The following is a 23,651-nucleotide window of genomic DNA, read 5'->3' as shown; positions in this document are numbered from 1 at the left end:
AGTTGTTGTCGACGGTGGCGTCTGGCTCCTGGGCTCCGGCATCTGGTTGCGACAACCAGGTAGAAGGGAAAGGGGGAAAAGAGGGAGAAAAGCAACCGTGAGTACTCATCCAAAGTACTCGCAAGAAGGGAGCTACACTACATATGCATGGGTATATGTGTAAAGGGCCATATCGGTGGACTGAACTGCAGAATGCCAGAATAAGAGGGGGGAAGCTAATCCTGTCGAAGACTACGCTTCTGGCCACCTCCATCTTGCAGCATGTAGAAGAGAGTAGATGGTAAGTTCACCAAGTAGCATCGCATAGCATAATCCTACCCGGCGATCCCCTCCTCGTCGCCCTGTTAGAGAGCGATCACCGGGTTATATCTGGCACTTGCAAGGGTGTGTTTTATTAAGTATCAGGTTCTAGTTGTCATAAGGTTAAGGTACAACTCTGGGTCGTCCTTTTACCGAGGGACACGGCTATTCGAATAGATAAACTTCCCTACAAGGGTGCACCACATAACCCAACACGCTCGATCCCATTTGGCCGGACACACTTTCCTAGGTCATGCCCGGCCTCGGAAGATCAACACGTCGCAGCCCTACCTAGGCACAACAGAGAGGTCAGCACGCCGGTCTAAATCCTATGGCGCAGGGGTCTGGGCCCATCGCCCTTTGCACACCTGCATGTTGCGAACGCGGCCAGAAGCATACCTAGCCTAGAAGGCGCTCCAGTCCAATCCGGCGCGCGCCACTCAGTCGCTGACATCACGAAGGCTTCGGCTGATACCACGACGCCGAGTGCCCATAACTGTTCCCGCGTAGCTGGTTAGTGCGTATAGGCCAGTGGCCAGACTCAGATCAAATACCAAGATCTCGTTAAGCGTGTTATTTTGAAGTAACCGCGAACGCCGACCAGGGCCAGGCTCACCTCTCGCCTAGGTGGTCTCAACCTGCCCTGTCCCTCCGCCACAAAGATTCACTCACGGGTACTCCTACGAGCCGACCCGACTTTAGTCACCACATGTATCATATATTATGTATATAAGTATATACCCGTGATCACCTCCCGAGTGATCACGGCCCGATAGTATAGCAAGGCAGACGGACAAGAATATAGGGCCACAGATGGAATACTAGCATCCTATACTAAGCATGTAGGATTGCAGGTAAAGGTAACAACAGTAGTAGCAAGGATAGGCTATGCATCAGGATAGGATTAACAGAAAACAGTAACATGCTACACTACTCTAATGCAAGCAGTAGAGAGTAGAATAGGCGATATCTGGTGATCAAGGGGGGGCTTGCCTAATTGCTCTGGCAAGAAGGAGGGGTCGTCAACACCGTAGTCGTACTGGGTAGCAGCGGCGTCGGTCTCGATGTCTAGCGAGAGAACAGGGGGAAGAAACAATAAATACAATGCAAACAAATGCATGACGATGCATGACATGACAAAGCGTGATGCTAGGTGTGCCCAATCGCGGTAGTAGGTGATACCGGCGAAGGGGGGAAACATCCGGGAAAGTATTCCCGGTGTTTCGCGTTTTCGGACAGATGAACCGGAGGGGAAAAGTTGCGACTTCGATATGTTAGGGATGTGTGGCGGACGAACGGGTTGCGTATCCGGATTCGTCTCGTCGTTCTGAGCAACTTTCATGTAGAAAGTATTTTCATCTGAGCTACGGTTTATTTTACATGATTTTCTAAAGTTTTAAATCATTTTTAGAATTTATTTAATTAATTTAATTCAACATTATCCAGAACAGTGCATGCTGACGTCATCATGACGTCAGCAGTCAACAGAGGTGTTGACTGGTCAAACTGACGTGTGGGTCCCGTTCGTCATTGACTAGACTAACTAATCATGATTAATTAGTTAACTAAGTGATTAGGTTAATCTAATACAGAATTAATTAAGTTAATCAATTCTTTAATTAATTAATTAATTAATATTTTTATTTATCATTATTTTAATTCCTTTTTTATAAACGTTGTGGGGGCTGGGGCCCACGTGTCATTGCCCCCAGGGGGCCTATCGGGGGTGGCCCGAACGGGCATGCAGGCAGCGGGCGAAGCGCCCGTCGAGGCTGCCCGAGGCGACGGGGTGGGCGATGGAGCCAGGCCGCGGTCGGTGGCAGCAGCAGAGCAGCGGGCCGGCGAGCGGAGCGCAGCGGCAGCGGCAACGGTAGCCGCGCCAGAGAGCGGCGGTGAGCCGCGCGGGGTTGTGGTCGGGCGCGAGGGGCGCGGCAATGGGCGGCGGGCGGCGATGCGCGGGCGTGTCGGGGGCGCGGCCATGGGACGGAGCGGCGCGTGCTCGCGCGGCGAGGCAGAGGTGAGGTCAGGAGGGTGCAGACCGGCGGGGGGGCACGCTCAAGAACGGCCAGAGCACGGCCGGAGTGGGTGAGCGGTTCGGGGCGATGCGGGACGCAGGCGGAGGCCGCAATAGTGGAGGTGGTGGCGGGGTCGTGTGGGCGGAGTAGTGGTCGGGGTCACGGCGACGCGTGGCCACGGCTAACGGCGCGGGAGGGCGGTTGGCTGAGGGGAAGGAGCGGTGCTCACGGCGGGGTCATAGGGAACGTGGCAACGGGGGCGAGGAGGAGATGGAGACGACGGCGACGCGGTGACGAGGTGCAGGCCGGCGAGGAGGAGGAGGCAGGCCGGTGAGGTGGCGCGGGCTCCGGGCGGCGACGTCCTGGCGCTGGGCGACGGTTGGCGCGGCGAGCTCGATCCCGATCCGATCTAGATTGGGAGGGGGGAAAGTGGGGGAGTCGGGCGACGGGGGAGTGGTTAGGGTTTCGGGGTCCAGGGGATAAGGGGAGTGGGGTGGGCCTGATGGGCCAGCGGGCTGGCCTGCTAGCTGGGCCATTCGGCCTAGGGGGAGGGGGGTTTCTGTTTTATTTCTTTTTTTGTTCTTTTGTTTTCTGGTTTTGTGTTTTCTTTTCTTTATTTATTTTCTTTTCTGACTTATTTCACTTTAAAAATTTAGGCCTTTTATAAAAGCACGGTTCCTTCACCATAAACCTCTAGCCAATTATTGGCACGTTTCGAACATTTTAGTTTAATATTTTGAAAACTTTTTGTTATTTGCCAAACTTCGAATTTGAATTTTGGATCGGTTTCGAACTAACGCGAGATTAGGAACAGTAACCATGGTGACATGGCATCATTAACAGAGGTTTACTGTAGCTTAATTATCCGGGCGTCACAATTCTCCTCCACTACAAGAAATCTCGTCCCGAGATTTAAGAGGTGGTGTAAGGGGAAATATGTGGTTGTGAAATTCTAACGGATCTTCTCGGTCTTGGTTGCTCTTCTCGAAGAGGTCGATCCATTACGTTGATGTCTTCATTTCTCTGCTTCAGGTCATCATGGTGAAGTCGTCCTTTTCTTTGGGAACTCCAACATACTTATGAATAGGTAAGGGACGACTTGGCTACGACGGAATGCTTATGAGGGAAACAATCTGGGGTTAACCCATGAATGACATAAGATTATCTCTCGAGTTGAACATATCAAATACATCGAGAGTATGGTACGAAGGTACAATAAGAGGTTCCAAGCGGATAGATAGTTTCTCGAAGTCTGAACCAGAGTGAGAAAGGGTTCAGAGCAGCGAGAGTAAGTATTGCGTCTGATACCAGAATAGAGCACTAGGAAGGTGACCCGTGAATTAAATACGAAGCCAAGCACGAGGAATAAGTTTGGAAACAGGGGGTATAGGAGAGTCAGGTTTCGATCGTGTGGAACTGTGGGTTATGGGCCCACCATGTGGGTTAAAAGTAGGAAGAGGGGTGACGTCTTGCACGATCATGTGAGCAAGGCATGTCAGAGAATAACCGGTTAGTTATGTTGGCAGCATCGTTGGTACCAAGGGCGAGGGACGAAGAGAACCATTTTCCTGCTCGTTGAAACGAGGCGGGCCAATAGGCAAAGTTCTCGTCCATCGGTGGTTACCGAAATGTCATCAACAATAGTAACAGAATCTTACTGACACAGTTGTACACCAAGGTGTTTACATAAGGAGAAGAATATTACTGCTTAGATCATATAGATCACAAGACAGGTTAAACCAAACAATGGAAAGGAAATGTGATCAACAGATTAAATAGAACAACAGAAAGGAAAATGTGTTTAAACACATATTTCAGGGGTATATCCTTCCCAAGGGCAAGCAGAGCATGATATCCATGACGGGATATTACGTAGAAAACCCTTTAGGAAAGGGGAGAGAAATTTCATTCCATTACCCATACAATGGTGCTAGGGTAATTGATAAGGAAAATTTAGCATTTGTGCTTCAAATGTTCTTATTGAAAATCGGAGTACCACGGACATGCTTCGAGATACCATTGACATGGTCTTCAAGCAAAGGTCAGACTTCGGATACACGAAGGATCCATCAGGAACAACTTGTAGAATAAGTTTTACAATTTCCTCATGGAAGAATGGATAGCCTTGCTAAAAAGGAAAATATAACAATAGGTCCTCCGGTCAGGTGTGCTAGGCATGACATCACCTTACCGAGTCATATAAAGACCAATGTTATAACTCTTGGGGATATGTTCCAACCATCATATCTGACCGAGGTTCAGATCCGATTGGTGTCAGGAAACCTCTGACTTAGGATGCCCGAGAAGAAAAGGTGCAACGCAATTGACGAGATGACATCATAAGATTCTCGGGCAATGAACTATGGAAGCGAGTTCCGAAACAAGAGTTCACCGATAAACCAAGGAGAGGATGAGGAGGTGGTTGATGGACTCAACGATAATTCATCGAGACTTCCAAATGGATGGATTTCCACAATTGCGTGAACACAGAGATATCATTTGTCAGATCAAATGACTTAATGATGTATGCTGGAGGAAAACATACACAATTAAACATTGGTTGAAAGGTGCACCCGAAATATGGGCTGGGTTGCACGACCAACGTCGGAATGGCGATTGAGCAACCAACACTCTAAATTGGAATTACTGTCCAAACAGAGTTCACTCAACACGGGGACCAAGAAAAGAATGGTGATGGCGAGAAGCATCACTGTATCACGACTTCTCAAGAGGCGGTGAAATTCTCACAACATTTATGACATAAGAGATGGTAATGTTCCAAGGTAAAGAAGAGCAATTGCTGGATAGCAAGGAACTCAAGGTATAACACGGAACACGAACAAATTTGTGTTGGAGGGAAGGCAATAAAGTGGTCGATGACAACACAAATCATCGAGGGCAAGGATGGTATTTCTCATCATGAATTCAATTGATATCCTGGAAGAGCTCAGAATGTTGATGATGATCATGACACATTTGTCGAGAGGTTTCATGAAGATATAATCGCTCATCGACGACATCAAGCAAAAGGAAGGATGGAGCGAAAAGTTATTGAAACCACGGATACGACACAAACTCGGAATCAAGCTTGTTGTTTGAGGTGAAACGGTAAGACAAGGAAGATCGACGTAAGCTTAGCTCATCATCGAAAGTTGTGCTCTGGGAATAAGGACCAGGTAGCACAGTTTAAGATTTAACATGACGATGATGATGTAGCCAATCGGTTGGGAATGACATCAGCGAGTACAACTCGCAGGTAATAAGGATTACAAAGAGTAGTTGAACCGTAGAACGGACTCGATTCAGTTATCGGTGTTTCAAGTGACAAACAACTCAAAACCCGGAGAAAATTGGAATCATCGAGAAATAATAGTTGATGAAGAACTCACAAGAAGTTATGTAGTTCGGTGATATTCTCGAGATACCAGAGTGTAATACTCGACGGTAGAGCAGAGTAGACGGTGGACACGTGAAATGATCTGCAGAAGACAAGTACTTCATCTTGTCTGAGAAATGGAATCAAAGGAGAACAATCATGGTCGGAACCATGGTTGCAAAGGACCAAACATGGAAACTAGATGAACCTATATCAAGGAAATAGTTATTATTACAAGAAGTTTCCATGATAGGATCTACATCGTGTCCATGGGCATGAACACAAGTTCAAGGTCGACTCCCAGTTCTTCAATGTATAACCTTCCATTCACCTCTTGCTTTTTGAAAATGTCATTAGTTGTTGAAAGTTTTACTTGGTGCAATACCAGATAAGTATGACCCGTGAAATCTTTCGGGTTCACACAGATTAAGGAAGGCATAGGTTCAACCCATCGGGGCATCTTAGGAACATATACCACGAGCTTCAGGAGTAATGAACACTAGCTCGAAAGCAGAGCATGGTTGACAAAGGGAGAGGATACAATTTACCAAAGGCATTATGTATCAGGGAAAGAACTCACAAGGTGATTAAGTATGAAGGACACTATCGGTTAATAATCCAACAAAGGACTTGAGGGTCCACAAAGGATCTGATGTGAGTATCGGTACTCAACCAGAAGAGGAAAGAATGCAAATGCATCAGGTTATGGAATCATCTGAATAATTCGAAGCTTAAATGTAAAGGAATTATGATTCCAAATCGAAGGATCAGAAGTAGACGCTCTGATCAAGGATGGATAGGTTGAATAGTCTTAGGGGCACAATTTGACGACAATATGATTGGCGAGAACCAGCTCAGACCTGGAATGACATCTGAGCCAAAAGGAAGAATTCTAGTATTCTACTGATGATCGCGAGCATTCGCAACATATTGAATCAAGGAACTCAATATGATAATGACAAAGGATGCCAATAATATTACCAGACTTAAGATTAATCATAATGCAAGTAATCGAGAATTTCAAGAGCAAAAAGGCTCCTGAGGATTTTCGGAAGATCGAATGGTATTTTGAACGCTTTTGTGAAATACTTGAATCAACTGGGGATGAACGGATACTCGGTAAGTGCGAGAATTATCCGTAGGGGTTTATCCATGGAAGGGAATTGCAAAAGCGACGCCATAAAGTCTCAAGAGAACATCGGAGAGTATCTTCGAATTCTTCTGGTGCAGCAGACGATCATCTGTAATAAGGGGCTCTCCGGGAGAAAGTATTATCGAGAACCTAGAGTCAGAGTTAGTAAAATCGTTTAACCCGAATAAAGGAGATGTCAGAGACCCAGAGTATAGGTCGAGGAATAAAAGATCCTAATACCACCCAATAGCGACGTGGGCCCGTAAGCCACACAGCCATGTCAGTAAAAGTTTTGTAATGACTAGACTCGACTTCGGCCAAGGAGTTTGGAAGGGGGTTCCTACAGGCAGTCGGCTCTGATACCAACTTGTGACGCCCCTGATTCAATCATACACTAATCATGCACGCAAACGTGTACGATCAAGATCAGGGACTCACGGGAAGATATCACAACACAACTCTAAAAACATAAATAAGTCATACAAGCATCATAATACAAGCCAGGGGCCACGAGGGCTCGAATACAAGTGCTCGATCATAGATGAGTCAGCGGAAGCAACAATATCTGAGTACAGACATAAGTTAAACAAGTTTGCCTTAAGAAGGCTAGCACAAACTGGAATACGGATCGAAAGAGGCGCAGGCCTCCTGCCTGGGATCCTCCTAAACTACTCCTCCTGAACGTAGTAGTAGGCACCTCCGGTGTAGTAGGAGTCGTCGTCGACGGTGGCGTCTGGCTCCTGGGCTCCGGCATCTGGTTGCGACAACCAGGTAGAAGGGAAAGGGGGAAAAGAGGGAGAAAAGCAACCGTGAGTACTCATCCAAAGTACTCGCAAGCAAGGAGCTACACTACATATGCATGGGTATATGTGTAAAGGGCCATATCGGTGGACTGAACTGCAGAATGCCAGAATAAGAGGGGGATAGCTAATCCTGTCGAAGAGAGTAGATGATAAGTTCACCAAGTAGCATCGCATAGCATAATCCTACCCGGCGATCCCCTCCTCGTCGCCCTGTTAGAGAGCGATCACCGGGTTATATCTGGCACTTGCAAGGGTGTGTTTTATTAAGTATCCGGTTCTAGTTGTCATAAGGTTAAGGTACAACTCTGGGTCGTCCTTTTACCGAGGGACACGGCTATTCGAATAGATAAACTTCCCTACAAGGGTGCACCACATAACCCAACACGCTCGATCCCATTTGGCCGGACACACTTTCCTAGGTCATGCCCGGCCTCGGAAGATCAACACGTCGCAGCCCTACCTAGGCACAACAGAGAGGTCAGCACGCCGGTCTAAATCCTATGGCGCAGGGGTCTGGGCCCATCGCCCTTTGCACACCTGCATGTTGCGAACGCGGCCAGAAGCAGACCTAGCCTAGCAGGCGTTCCAGTCCAATCCGGCACGCGCCACTCAGTCGCTGATGTCACGAAGGCTTCGGCTGATACCACGACGCCGAGTGCCCATAACTGTTCCCGCGTAGCTGGTTAGTGCATATAGGCCAGTGGCCAGACTCAGATCAAATACCAAGATCTCGTTAAGCGTGTTATTTTGAAGTAACCGCGAACGCCGACCAGGGCCAGGCCCACCTCTCGCCTAGGTGGTCTCAACCTGCCCTGTCGCTCCGCCACAAAGATCCACTCGCGGGTACTCCTACGAGCCGACCCGACTTTAGTCACCACATGTATCATATATTATGTATATAAGTATATACCTGTGATCTCCTCCCGAGTGATCAGGGCCCGATAGTATAGCAAGGCAGACGGACAAGAATGTAGGGCCACAGATGGAATACTAGCATCCTATACTAAGCATGTAGGATTGCAGGTAAAGGTAACAACAGTAGTAGCAAGGATAGGCTATGCATCACGATAGGATTAACGGAAAACAGTAACATGCTACACTACTCTAATGCAAGCAGTAGAGAGTAGAATAGGCGATATCTGGTGATCAAGGGGGGGGCTTGCCTGATTGCTCTGGCAAGAAGGAGGGGTCGTCAACACCGTAGTCGTACTGGGTAGCAGCAGCATCGGTCTCGATGTCTAGCAAGAGAAGAGCGGGGAAGAAACAATAAATACAATGCAAACAAATGCATGACGATGCATGACATGACAAAGCGTGATGCTAGGTGTGCCCAATCGCGGTAGTAGGTGATACCGGCGAAGGGGGGAAACATCAGGGAAAGTATTCCCGGTGTTTCGCTTTTTCGGACAGATGAACCGGAGGGGGAAAGTTGCGAGTTCGATATGTTAGGATGTGTGGCGGACGAACGGGCTGCGTATCTGGATTCGTCTCGTCGTTCTGAGCAACTTTCATGTAGAAAGTATTTTCATCTGAGCTACGGTTTATTTTACATGATTTTCTAAAGTTTTAAATCATTTTTAGAATTTATTTAATTAATTTAATTCAACATTATCCAGAACAGTGCATGCTGAAGTCATGATGACGTCAGCAGTCAACAGGGGTGTTGACTGGTCAAACTGACATGTGGGTCCCGTTCGTCATTGACTAGACTGACTAATCATGATTAATTAGTTAACTAAGTGATTAGGTTAATCTAATACAGAATTAATTAAGTTAATCAATTGTTTAATTAATTAATTAATTAATATTCGTATTTATTATTATTTTTAATTCCTTTTTTATAAACGTTGTGGGGCCTGGGGCCCACGTGTCATTGCCCCCAGGGGGCCTATCGGGCGTGGCCCGAACGGGCATGGCCCGAACGGGCATGCGGGCAGCGGGTGAAGCGCCCGTCGAGGCCGGCCCGAGGCAACGGGGCGGGCGATGGAGCCAGGCCGCGGTCGGCGGCTGCGGCAGAGTAGCGGGCCGGTGAGCGGAGCGCTGTGGCAGTGGCAGCCGCGCCAGAGAGCGGCGGCGAGCCGCGCGGGGTTGTGGCCGGGCGCGAGGGGCGCGGCCATGGGCGGTGTGCGGCGGGCGCGTAGGGCGGCGATGCGCGGGCGTGTCGAGGGCGCGGCCATGGGACGGAGCGGTGCGTGCTCGCGCGGCGAGGCAGAGGTGAGGCCAGGAGGGTGCGGGCCGGCGGGGTGGGGCACGCTCAAGCGCGGCCAGAGCGCGGCCGGAGTGGGTGAGCGGTTCGGAGCGATGCAGGACGCATGCGGAGGCCGCAATGGTGGAGGTGGTGGCGGGGTCGTGCGGGCAGAGCAGTGGTCGGGGTCACGGCGGCGCGTGGCCACGGCTAACGGTGCGCGAGGGCGGAGGGCAGAGGGGAAGGAGCAGTGCTCACGGCGGGGTCGTAGGGAACGTGGCAACGGGGGGCGAGGAGGAGATGGAGACGACGGCGACGCGGTGACGAGGTGCAGGCCGGCGAGGAGGAGGAGGTAGGCCGACGAGGTGGCGCGGGCTCCGGGCGGCGACGTCTTGGCGCGGGGCGGCGGTTGGCGCGGCGAGCTCGATCCCGATCCGATCTAGATCGGGAGGGGGGAAAGTGGGGGAGTGGGGCGACGGGGGAGTGGTTAGGGTTTCGGGGTCCAGGGGATAAGGGGAGTGGGGGTGGGCCTGATGGGCCAGCGGGCTGGCCTGCTAGCTGGGCCATTCGGCCCAGGGGGAGGGGGTTTCTGTTTTATTTCTTTTTTTGTTCTTTTGTTTTCTGGTTTTGTGTTTTCTTTTCTTTATTTATTTTCTTTTCTGTCTTATTTCACTTTAAAAGTTTAGGCCTTTTATAAAAGCACGATTCCTTCACCATAAACCTCTAGCCAATTATTGGCACGCTCCGAACATTTTAGTTTAATATTTTGAAAACTTTTTGTTATTTACCAAACTTCGAATTTGAATTTTGGATCGGTTTCGAACTAACGCGAGATTAGGAACAGTAACCATGGTGACGTGGCATCATTAACAGAGGTTTACTGTAGCTTAATTATCCGGGCGTCACACTGGAGATCCGTCGTCATCATCGTACTCCTCCTCCTCCTCATCGTCCTCTTCCTCTTCCTCACCATGTTCTTCTTCTGCGCCCTCTTCTTCATCTTCCTCTTCATCATCATCGTCGTCGCTCTCCTCCTCGTCATCTTGAACCGCCCTAGACGACGAGGCTGCATGGATCGATGAAGCGAGGCTACGCATCGGTGCAGGAGGAAAAACATCCTCGGTGTTTGTAGCGCACCCAAGCAGGCCCACAAGCCGGCGTGCTTTGTTGACGTATTTCTTCAATGATAACGAAACAATATGAACTTCTCGAATGTCCAATGATAACGAAAATCAACTCTGTATTACCTTCACAGTTTCCCTCAACTTGTTCTCACTAGCCCGAGTCCCGGGGATAGCACTAAGCGCATCAGAGGCATGAAAAATGCTTTTGTTCAGCTCCGAAGACTGCAAAGTAATCAAATGAGTCAATAGCACTAAAAGTTGATTTCATCCAACCGTCAGTTCAAAAGAGGTAAAAATAACATACCACTCTGTTCATGAGGGGTCCGTACTCCCTAAACCCTCCTTGAAGCCGTCTGATGCTCTCGTTGTAGGCTTCATTCTCTGAGGCGTCATCGAACAGGTCTTCGGCATCTGCTGTCGTCCACTGGGGCCTCAGACGCAGACGATGCTTGATGCCATCATCGTACCACAGCATGTGATCCTCGTACTCGTCCCAGTCAATCACTCTCCTCTCCGTGTCTTTGCGTCCTTTCCACTCGTTCCATTCCTTCACGTATCTCGCATGTTCGGCTTCCCAATCCGTGATTGATTGATTCTTCTGCCTGCTCATCCTGCAATGCATAAGAAAGAATGTAAAACACCCTTCTTGTATGAATGTAAAGCATCAAAACAAGAACTTAGAATCGATGAGGACGGCTTGTGGTACTCACTGGTGTAGGTCGTAGCCACCGGTATCGTGGTCTGCTGGTGGTGTGTGTTGCGCCTTACCAAATTGTGTGGCAACGCGCTGTGGCAAGTGGTACTCCACGGCATAGACACAAATCATGGGCACGATGCACCGGAAGAGAAGCCGGTCCTGCTTGCACATGCTGTTCAGCTCGAACCCCCACTCCCGATCATCACTATATGACCGCCAAGTAACCTATAACCAAACAATGTTAGGCTCAAGTGAAAGTGTTATCGAAGCAATGGTAAGCTCAAGTGAAAATGTAGTTCTTATACCTGGAAAGGCGTGAGAGGATCAAGCTCGTTGCTGAAGACCTTGTACAAGGCCTTCGATTCGCCCGTGTAGACACGCATCACGTCCCAAGCATATGCGACGGTCGGGTTCCGATCATCTTCGTCATCTTGGCCATAGTCCGTCCATGCACGCGAGCGCAGCTTCTCCGGACGGCCCACCGGGATTCGCTCCCACATCCAAATGGAGAGGCCCCATACACATCCACACATACCGGACGTGACTTCCGCTCTTTGGGTCGCGTCGTCAAGCTACAAACCAAGTATAGATGATAAGATGAGATGTCAAAATCTAAAGCAGCACATGTCTGATATTTGAAAGAAAGTGATATTCACTTACCGAACGGTATAGGTAGGCGAGTCCGGTGGCCCCCCAGCTGTACGCCACATCCCAGTCCTTTAGGAAGTCGAGATACATCCATAGGGCAGAGTTCCCGGAGCAGTCCGAAAACACTACCTCCGTGAGAATGTACCACGGGTAGGCCCTGGCGTACTGCTCCACCACCCGGGGCTCGGCATCTTCCGGGCACTTGCTCCGGTGGTCGAGGAGCCATGGCAGCGGTATGCCGGAAGTCCGGTTGCTCTTAGCGGGGGGGGGGGCAGTCGCCGATGAGGCTGACAACCCTATCGTGCCAGTTCGCCCTCTCCACTCTTCCTGTGAGAGCACGACCCTCGAGCGGTAGGGCCGTAATCATCGCCCAATCCTCGAGGGTCACGATCATCTCCCCACATGGAAGATGAAAGCTGTGCGTCTCTGGCCGCCACCGGTCGATCAAAGCCGTGAGAGCTGAGTGGACGAGCGTCGGCGGCTTACGCTTGAACTGCAGGACGAAACCCAATAGTCGGGCTCTCCTGAAGAACGGTGCGTACCGCTCGTCGTACTCCATCTTAACCGTCGTCTTGTGAGCCCTCATCCGCAATGGCGGCACATCCGTGAAAATCAATAACCAAAGCATAATTAGCATGGACATAATAGTTAGCAACTTGTTTTCATCAATTCGAAAGATTTGGTTTAAAATGGTAATTACCACTCCATTCTCAATGAAATGGGCACGGTGACGCTTGTCGAACCTAGGGTCAAGCATTGTGTACTTCGTGCCGATGTCGTCCGCAAGAGGTGGCCTCCTAAAAGAATTGCATAAGCATATCAAAAGATTTTTCAACATGAACTAGGGTTCATCATTAACTACGAAACATATCGATGCACCCACCATGGTTGAAATGCATCATATCACATATTTCTCCAACAAAATCCAACATGCATCATCTCATATTTTGTTAAAAAACAAAAAACATGAACTAGGGTTCATCTTGAAGATTCATACACTACATATAACAAATATATCCAATATTCATCTCCAATATTCATCATACACTACATCCAATACTTGCATCATAGCATAGGAACATGCATCATCTATCATAACAAATGCCTCCAACATCCATCATATCAAAAAAAAAACCATTCAAATCAAATATGAACTAGGGTTCATCTTAACACAACCATACCAACTAGTCAATAGAGTTCATATCTAACACAATATAACATCTAGAATCAATCTAAATCAATCCTAGGGTTAAAAAATCAATCTAGTTCAAAAAGGAGTGATTTGAATCGAATAATGCGACGAATCGAAAGGTGTTTTATTAAAACTTATTGGAGGGATTGAAAGAGGTTACTTTTCTTTCTTCGGGGCCATCTCAATCCGCAGAATCCGTCAAGAAACGAAGAAGATCGGAGGGGGGAAGTGGAGGGGATGAGAGAGGGCGAGTTGGAGCAACTGCTCTGTTCTTCGTGGTGGGGGCGGCTGGGTAGGGGGGAGAAGGGGTTGGGGGCGGCCGGCCCGCGTGGTTTATATATGTCCACACCCTACCGCCAGAGACGTCGGCGGTAGGTTCAGACATCCTACCGTCAGGCGGAGCGGCGGTAGGGTGTGACGGAGGGGGCACGAAGGCCATTATCGTTGCTGACGTGGATAAGTTTACTACCGCCGCAGGTCTCGGCGGTAGGCTATAGGATCCTACCGCCGTGCCTCGTGGCGGTAGGAGAAAGGGTCAAATCACGAAAAACTTTCAAACAGGGGTCGGATCCCGATTTTGTTTAACAAAAGGGTCAAAAACACGAAATTTGGCCACGAGACACACATGCGGCATGAACTCTGGAGGCCAAATCTGAAATTGGTTCTCCGAGAGCAGACTCCGGTGAGTAAGGCTTTCATGTCTGACTTTCTGCCCATGTGGCCTATCCATTGTGTGCTCTATTCCCACCGAATCCACTAATTCCGCCGGCTTACAGCCAAAGAGTGCCATTATGCAGTTATGAAATGATACTAGACGATGATTTGACCGTTATTTTCATACACCGACTACGGCGACGCCATCGCAGTGTGACGCACCGTACGGTGCCGTACAGCCAGTAAACAAATCAAACGACGGGATATGCTTTCCTCATCCTACGCTACGCTAGAGCTAAACATTATCACGTTAATTAAAGCCCTGCTTCGTACGGTATAATTTTTGTCACATATAGTTTATACTCCATCGAGGCCATGATGGGGCCATCATCTTCTCGGTCTTCCATTCTTCTGGTCCTCTGCGCGCTGAGCTTGCTGGCTGTATAGAGAGTTTATCCCTGGCCCTGGCGCACCAGTGGACATCTGTGCCGATCATGGTCGAATGTGACAACAAGCAGGCGGTGCAGATGGTGAATTCAAGGATGCAAGATCGGTCTCACTACGCCACGGTGAATTGGTGATTCAAAGAGGTGAAGAAACTCGTGGTTGAAAGAGAGTGTGTAGTTACTCATATCGGTCGAGAGCAAAATAAAGTTAGTCATATTTTAGCGAATTTTAGTACGAAGGAGGATCGCACTGTTGTTTTGATCCAATCCGGTCCGGATGATATCCCTAGTTTGTGGAAAGAACTCCATTGCTCTCGACTTCTCGAGTAATAACCCACCCGCGAAAAAAAGGCCAAGTTTTACTGTTTCTAATGCATGCAAACCGAGTGGAAATAAAAAACAGCGATCCAATTGCGTTTTGGCGCTGTTGTTGGGGGACGGAAAAGGCTTCGTGTATTATGTTGGTTTTGAGACTTGAAACATGAGACAATCACTCAGGGCCTTATTAGAGCATGGTTAATAATACAGCCGGTTGATGGCTATATAATGTTGCCATGTAATTTATAATCAATCTTATAGCCGGCACGTACAATAGTTAGATATAAAGGTGTGCTCCTTTCCTATGTTTCACTCTCACATAGTGTCTAGGAGCACATGTTGCAGCTGTCTCCTATTCTGTAGCCGGCTCCTATTCTGTCTCCTCTTCCCTCCCCTCCATGTCAGCCGAAATATAACATTTTAACTCTTATAGCCTGCTTACATAAACTTATTTACTTGGTCTTAAGCGAAGATTGTGCTCCCTATTAAGTTACCAAAGATTCGTCATTTAATTTTGATCTGAGGTTGTGCTCGCCACATTTTTTTTCTCCTTACGCCCCCCAACTGAGAATTCGGTTTAATTACTTTTCATAACAGAACAACAACAGTTCAAAATACAAACAAAGATGTCCAAACTTTGGTCGCATTTACAGCATGTTTGGTTGGGAGAAATTAGTGGCATGGGAACTCAAGGGATATGAGGAAATATAATTCATTGCTAGGGAGGCCAATTCTCACGTATCTCTTTCATGTCCGCCCTTGTTAAGTCGCATGGAGTGTTGCTTCCTCTCAAATTCTCTTTACTAATTCCCAGCACACACCAAACTTTGAATTCGGACTAAAAATTCAACTTCCCATGCCTAAACTCCCACATGTAAACTCCAATTCCATTTCCCCGTTGTAGCCAAACACGCTGTTATGAAAATGTGGTGGAGGTGAGATGTGTTTTCAAGCTAACAGAGATAATGCAGAGATGAGCAACTTTGCTCTTTATTAGTTCATCTGAGCAATGTAAATGTGCAATGCATCCGTTTCTGCTCTCTTGGATACCTTCAGTTTATAAACGTAGAAAGACCCTGACTCATTCTGTTATTAGGTCTGAGTTGGCAGCCGTGTGTTCGATATTTTGAGATATTTTTGTGTGATGCCACAAGCATTTAAACAACGTGTAATATTACCCGCAAGAAAAAACATGCAATAAAATGATCTTCTATAGCAATGCACCAACATTTAACTTCTCTAGAAATGCACGATTATTTAGTTAGTTTTGATAAAAGAAGAAGGTTGTTGCTTACCACATTTCATGAATTATAAGGAGAAAAAGAATCTCATTTCTAGACATTCTAAACTTTGAACACTTGCGATGTAATGAAAATCTTACTAATGCAAAAATCTGCTAATGAACCTTCAACACAACCACAATTTCATCTAGGAACTAATCCACCAACTCCAAATTCTGATAGCCTGCTAGTGATTATTTTTTATGTTACCAACCTCCAATTTAGTGGATCTCCAAATGCTACCAGTAAACAGCAATATCCCATGGCACAAGAAAAGTCTGATCATGCAGACTTCCTAAACCCAACCCACCCGTCCATGCGAACAAAATTTCATGATCCTTGGTTAGCTATCGACCGCCTAGATGGGCAAGACCTAGAGGTTAGAGATCACCAAATATGCTTGCTGAGTCATGAAAAAGCTGTTCCTCTCGACATCCAGTGCTTCCAGCGTGTCTGATCTCAAAATCCTTCACCGACCACCTCATACAATCAATTGGCATCCATTTGTAACAAGATGGGCTCAGCATCAGCCCACCCCTGAAGCTCTTCACTCGACAACCGGTGCCTTTGCTTTCTTCGCATGCTTCTTGCTAGTTCTTTGCCTTTTTCGGTTATCCCCATTGGCATCTTCTTTCTTTTGCTCCGTGTTCTCAGTAGGCTGTGGCCTCTTCTTCAAAACTTCAGAATTGCTGAGTCGGGAGCCATATACCATCTTCCGGACAAAGAAGCCCGCGACATCTCCATTGTCACGCTTCAGGAGTACCGATTTTTGGAGTCGCCCACTGGAGTCCTGAATGTTTCAGCAAAAGTATAAAGTACAAAGTTAATCGTGTGCCGCTGCATGTTTCAGCAATTCAGACTGGTGCTATCCAGAAATTCAGTTGAATAAGCAAACTATGGTAAGGAACCAAACTATGAAGTCACGCGTACCTTAGTCTCTTGGCCATCTAATTCATCAAAGGCTTTATCTGCCTCATCTATGTCATTAAAAGAAATACACGTAGAGTAAAACTCGCCTCGAATCCTTGAATCAATCTGTTGAAAAGGAAAGGGTATAAATCACTAATTTATGCATATAAGTTTATCGAACAAGCAACAAAAGCTCTGAGAAAACCTTCTCATCGATGCTGGGATTCCCAGAGAATATTTTAAGCAGCTCTTGACAAGGAAGGTAGACTGGAATTCTATGAGCAAGCAACTTCATCTGGTCAGGTTCAGGTACCTAAGAAATAAAAACAAATAAGTCAGGTAGCAACTTGAATAACAACGGGAAGGACTAAGAACTTCCTTTCAACTCTTACACTATTCTCCGCAATTTCGATGGGATCATTAAATCCATGCTTGAGCTTTGCAGTAACTAGATTCATCGCAGCTTCTGCATCCTTCAAGCAGTTATGTGGTTCTCCGTCCTCCCGAACGGAATACCCACAAACAGACTACAGGCACAAAACATAAGTAAACAATTTAGCATTCATAGACACATACCATGGGTTTTCTATCTCAAAATCTAAGAGGGCCGGCTTGCAGCACCAACAGGGGAAAAAATTAAACCAAAAAAAGAATGGAAGTATCTTGCAATCCTGAAATCAAACATTACTCTAGACAGTTTAGGGGGGCATGAGATCCCAAAGGAGTCCTTTTATGTCACTATATCTGTATTGCGTGCAAAATGTTGCTCATTTAGCAGAAGCGGAAACACTGTTATATGGTGCCCCTGTGACCATACCTTGCAAAGGCTGTTCAAAGAAGCTGTTGAAGTAGTAGGTAAATTCGCATACTTAAAGATGTATGCCGTATCAATGACTCGACTGTAATCAAACTTGAGAGCTGAAATCAGAGAGAGGAATAATAGGACCTTGAGTTAAATGTTATCGAAGAAAAAAACATGCCTAACAAACACAATACAAGCACTGAATATAACTACTTCAAGAAGATTAGACATGATCCAATCACACCTTACCATATAGATCTCTATATAAGCTATGGCCAACCAAAATCTTTCCTTTGGCCAAGATTTTCTTCAATGATTTCTACAGAAGAAAGGGACACAAATATAACTCACAAGAAGGAAATAAAAAAATAATATGCAAGATGCTTGTACAGACATCATACCTGAATATCAACTAATGAGCATGTGACTCCTTCTAAATCCTTCTTAGATACACCAGTGATGTGTGTCCTGTAATCTGCAACAGCTTTGAGGGGATTTACAAGTGTATCCAACTTCACCTGGCAAAAAATGAATGTTAGCGGGACTGGATAAACAAATCTAAATACACTTTATTTAGCAAAATAATATGTTACCTCCAGTTTGTTGTCTACAACACATACTCGGACGACAGCTTCTGTACCATCGTGGCAAAGGACCATCTCACAATCAATTGCCAACATGGCTCCAGAGTTCATACTACTAGAAACTTTTCCTATCCGCATTACTTTCCACCCCTGCAAATAAGTAACGCGCATAATTTTTGGTAGTGGAGAAGCTGAAATATTCCTTAATTATCAGACAAGTAATGAAGAGTCCAAGATACTAATATTACATCACTAAAGTTACTAAAGTACAGAAGGAGATGAGACTATAAATTGATCTTGAGCTTTGCAACTTAGACAAGGGATAAATATGTTTTGGGTTTTGTATAAAGAATCCTACGCGATGTACAAGAACCAATGTGAAAATGTGATCCAAGCGAAACAATCATGAAAGTTATTCTGGCCTAAAACCTAATTTTGACAGAAAAACGTGCAAGAAACACAAAATGTTGGATCATCGTTTGTTAGCTTGTACTTACCTCTTGATAAGATGGGAAGTAGTAGTTTTTCCTGTAGTCAAGGTGTTCTGTCGTCAACTGAACAAGCTTCTGCATTTGCACAATATATACATCAATACAATGGTTCACCAAACAATGTTTGATATCCTTGAAAACTACTCCTACATGAATACAGCAACCCAATTGCTGACAGTAACCCTGCAGGAAGGCGAAAATTACCTGCTCTGGAGAAATCCTGCCGGAAAACTCATTCATATACTGCTCGATAGCTCTCCGTTCAGCGTGACGCCTCACCAATTTGCGAAAGTACTGGAACCAAAAGCAGAGCCTCTAAAAGTGTAAGCACCATGGTCCGGATGCATAAAACAGAGCTGCTGCGTATGCGGTGAGAGTGTGAGACACGGTTGGCTCTGAATCAAAGTACTACCTTCTGAAAATCTTTGGAGAAGGTTACAAGGAACGCGAGCAGCACGTCCTTGGTCCGCTTCTTGGGGTCGCTGACGGAGGCGCCGAACTTCTTGTCGTTCCGAGCCAGGAAGTCCTTCCATCCCCCCTCGGCGCCCTTCAGCCCGTTCTTCTGCGTGAACCTCACGATCTCCACGAGCACCTGGCAAGTACAGAAGCACGCGGAATAAGAGACAGACCTCTCCGGCGGGTTCTCGCTCGCTGACTCTCTTGCTTGTTTACCTCTTTCTCGGCGCCGGCGAGCCGCTCGCCCATCGGACGGGTGCGAGGGCAACGGAAGGGGAAAGGGTTGTTGGTGCTTGGCTTGTCCTCGGACGGCCTTGCGTCGAAAAGAGATGGTGGCTGGGAGGGAGGCGGCGCGGCGGCGTATTGCTTTGGCTGCAGACGGCGGCGGCGGTCGAGCAGTGCGCGGCACGGGAAGATGGCCGAAAAAGTCCTGCTTCTAGGGCTAGTAAAGGGTTGGCCCAGTAATTTGACGACGCAGCTTCGTAGAAGGATTTACCCATTAATGGCCCATAATGGCGGAAAAGCCTATGTGGCGCTTAAGGCGCAATATACTAGCTTACTGGTACACGCCGCCCATTTTCGCTCCTACTGGGCCGGCTCATCTAGTCGTAATCCGTTTTCTAGGATCATCTCCGGCCCAAGCATGTTCAGCGCTCATAGCTTCTCATTTTTATTGTATGGCCGACACAAGAGGCTTTCAGAAACCTTTATTGATAATCTAGTTCGTTCATGTTGTTGAGCAGCAGTGGCGCTATTCCAGTTCAATTGCAGTCTTTGTACTAAAATATTGGGGATATTTCAGCTTGCAAAGATTAATACCATGAAGAAGATATCTCCAAGAAATTTCATTTTAATTCTTATAGTTGTGTGAGTTGCTTTGCAATTTATTTGATCCTAGATCCAAAGCAAATGTATCTATAATGGTTTTGGTTATGAATAAAGTTACAGTTATTTCTCAAAATGAAACTCCCAACTGAGAAGCTTCCGACCAGTTCTTTCTATTTTTTTACTTTTCCCCATATTTTAATTATTTTTCTTTCCCTTTTTCGTTCTCAATTTATATTTTTACTTATTCTTTATTTTACAATTCATGACTTTATTCAAAATCAGAAGTATTTTTCCAATTCATCAACATTTTTAGTTCAAAACATCTTTTGCTTCTTATGAACATTTTCAATTTACGGATATTTAAAAAAATCATGATTTTTTCAAATGAACAAATATATTTTTAATAAACCGATATTTTTCCTTTATGAGAATATTTTTAAAATTTTAGAATTTCATCCAAATTCATGAACTTTTAAAAATCTATATCTATATCTACTATTAAAGGGAGGTGATATTCTTGGTTTCGTCCCGCTTAGATGATTTTAGGTGATTCTGATGTGGTACTAAACTTTTTTGCGTCCAAAACAGCGTGCCGAACGCACAGTGATTGGACCGGCCCAGTAGCAAGCGCCGAACGCAAGGCCCAGCCCACTAGAAGCGCCTAACACAAAAAAAAAACTTAAAAAAGCTCAGCGTGCCGAACGCACAGTGATTGGACCGGCCCAGTAGCAAGCGCCGATGTGCATGCTACTAACCACCACACTAATGGCTGCTGATGCCTGATTGCAGCGTCAAACTTATAAGAATGCATTGGCAACAGCATATTCATTGTGTATCGTTCTAATTTTTTATTTATGCAATCAAAGTAGTGGAAATCCTCCTCGGCTGTGTATATCGATGAAGGAAGCAGATGCGGATGAGACCATGGGCGACAGCGCGGCGAGGAGCGAGGAGCGAGGAGATTTGGGCGACCTTCCTCGGTGGCGCGGGATCTCTTGCGCGGCGGGGAGCTCAGCTCAGCAGGGATGCGCAGGACGGAGCCGGAGCCCTGAGCACGCGCAGGACAGTAGGGCGACTTCAGCGGCGTGGGATCTCGTGCGCGGCCAGAGCGCTGGTGGCCGCGCTATTCTCGCGGCGCTGTATGCTTCGCTACGATGAGGATATTACATTTGATTTTGACCGGTCAAAGGTTTGGATGTTGGTTCGCTTCTAGAGCCGAGCAAAATAATCTTCGTGCAGTGCTCCACGTAATCCTTTTTTTGCCCTTTATGTAAGCACTATAGGGTCGCGCTATTCGTCACCCTGGGTGAGAAATAGTTATTCCTCACCCCACCCAAATGTGCAACATCACCAGTCCACCACAACGAACGTGAGACAAAAATACTTGTGAGGTAAAATTACGTCTGGAGTGGAGGAACCAGTGCCGCATCAAAACCATCGTAAGAAAAAGTTCTTGTAACGTAAATTTACAACACGCATGCGAGGTAGTTATGGCGTAGTGGCAATAAACCAACGGGATGACAGACATAAGAAAAGACTGGCGTAATTTTACGGTAATAAAATAAGTCACCTACGTGACCCTCTAAAAAAAGGTCATGTACGTCTACAGCTAAAGAAGCGTGCCTTCTGGGACTTTGGAGGCGACAGCTCTTGCGTTCCCAATGTAAATAGAAGGAAAACCTTTTTAGAGCTAAATGGAAGGAACACTAGGAGCCATGTATAGCTGCTGAAACTCCATCGAGCACCGCTACAATGTTACTCCTTCGGTTCGTATGAAATTGATACTGCAGAGCAGCATATAAATACGTTTATGTTACTATGTTGATGTAGGGGAGCATTACTCTGCTTCACACTTTGTTTCACGCGGTATTCGCACTTCAAAGACCCTAGCACTGAGACACTTAGGCCTTGTACAATGGGAGATGCTTAGGGGGGGTGCTTAGAAAAATAAACCGAGTTTTTCTAAAGCACCGGTGCCTATTTCTACAGGAGAGATGCTTAGTTAAGCGTCTCTCCTGTACAAATAGGCACCGGTGCTTAAGGAAAGCCTGGTTTATTTCTCTAAGCACCTCCCTAAGCATCTCCCATTGTACAAGGCCTTAAGATGCTCAGAGACGAAGGCTAGAGATGTCCATATCTTAGTTTTTTTGTCAACTATGGCAATTGGAGTTTCTCATATCCACGTATCATGTTGATTCAATTCAATTTTCCCAAGCTAAACTATCATATATTTCTATTAGATTCTATGCCCATTTACATTATTGGACCCTACAATATTTTTTTAGGGGAGAGGACATGAGCTGACCTTTTAATACTTATAAAGACACAATCTTTCCGTCCTTATATACTTTCCCATTTTAATGTTGCTCAAATTTGGCAAAACCAATGTGCTTGCTTTAAGGAAATTTTGAAGAAACTTATAAAATCCGAAGGCATATAACTTTAAGGGTGATTTTGGTTAACCCGCAAAAAAGAAGGCGATTTTGTTCACTTATATCAATTTTGTTATTTGTATGCAATCACAACCTCAAAGGAGGTTCCCCGCAAGAGAGAGAGAGAGAGAGAGAGAGAGAGAGAGAGAGAGAGAGAGAGAGAGAGAGAGAGAGAGAAAACCTGAATGGAGGTCCATATGCATCTGGGTAGAAACTTGTACAGATGAACCAACAGGGAAGAATGACTAACATAATAGATTTCTAGGAACATGATTACCATCATCAACAAGAAAGCAATTTTTTATCAGATTTGCCGAGCTACATCAGTTCGTTGAGGACAGAGTTCGCCTCCTCTTCAGCCACATTATTTTGGTGGGTGCACTACCCAGCGGCATGGTCTCCATTGGAAATTCTTCCCTCCGCAAGAATTATTTGCTACTGTTTTCTCCTTGCACGTACATCATAAAACAACTTCCAATGATAGTCCTCGAAATGTTGTAACTGGACATCTTTAAATGCAGAAGCATTTGAAGCAGAGATCTGTTCCAGAAATAGAATTATGAATACTGAAACTGACTATTGCAACAGAGATATTCATATGAACCGAACAGTTGATTGAAAGGCGAAAGAATCATCTCATTCAGGACTTGAGCACAACTAATCAGAATTTAATGAGTTGATCAACTTCTAAGGCTGTACGTAAACAGCTAATTTATTCCTGTCTTTATTGCCAAACTGTCTATGGAGTATAGGTTGCTAAATAAACTGGCAGACAAGCTATTTATGCGGCTCCTACTTGGCATTGGTATCAAAATAACGAAAGTGTGCACTGAAATAATTTGGTTTGGCAATCAGCACTTCAAAGGAATTAGGATTTGCAAGCGATGACAGACACAACTCACTATAGCGACGACAGGATCAACAGCACCGTCTCACTCCCTCAAACGACCGATATAGATTGGGCGACTTGACACCATCT

The 23,651-nt window shown here is 46.3% G+C and overlaps 1 protein-coding gene across 1 annotated transcript; it reads right to left on the bottom strand.

Moving 5' to 3' along the window:
- Positions 1-16,287: 16,287 nt before the first annotated feature.
- LOC123050356 (small RNA degrading nuclease 3) lies at positions 16,288-19,844 on the bottom strand. Its single transcript, XM_044473163.1, has 12 exons — positions 19,629-19,844; positions 19,369-19,548; positions 19,161-19,250; positions 18,963-19,031; positions 18,475-18,615; positions 18,283-18,399; positions 18,131-18,200; positions 17,897-17,997; positions 17,472-17,606; positions 17,285-17,392; positions 17,101-17,205; positions 16,288-16,960 (listed from the first exon to the last, which is right to left on the bottom strand). The coding sequence occupies exons 1-12, from the start codon at positions 19,659-19,661 to the stop codon at positions 16,718-16,720; spliced, it is 1,392 nt and encodes a 463-aa protein (XP_044329098.1). The 5' UTR covers positions 19,662-19,844; the 3' UTR covers positions 16,288-16,717.
- Between the last annotated feature and the right edge of the window lie 3,807 nt (positions 19,845-23,651).

This window comes from Triticum aestivum, chromosome 2D, assembly GCF_018294505.1.
Source record: "Triticum aestivum cultivar Chinese Spring chromosome 2D, IWGSC CS RefSeq v2.1, whole genome shotgun sequence".
Taxonomy (NCBI): domain Eukaryota; kingdom Viridiplantae; phylum Streptophyta; class Magnoliopsida; order Poales; family Poaceae; genus Triticum; species Triticum aestivum.
The sequence above is the reverse complement of the archived record's forward strand: the minus strand, read 5'-3'. Positions and strand labels throughout refer to the sequence as shown.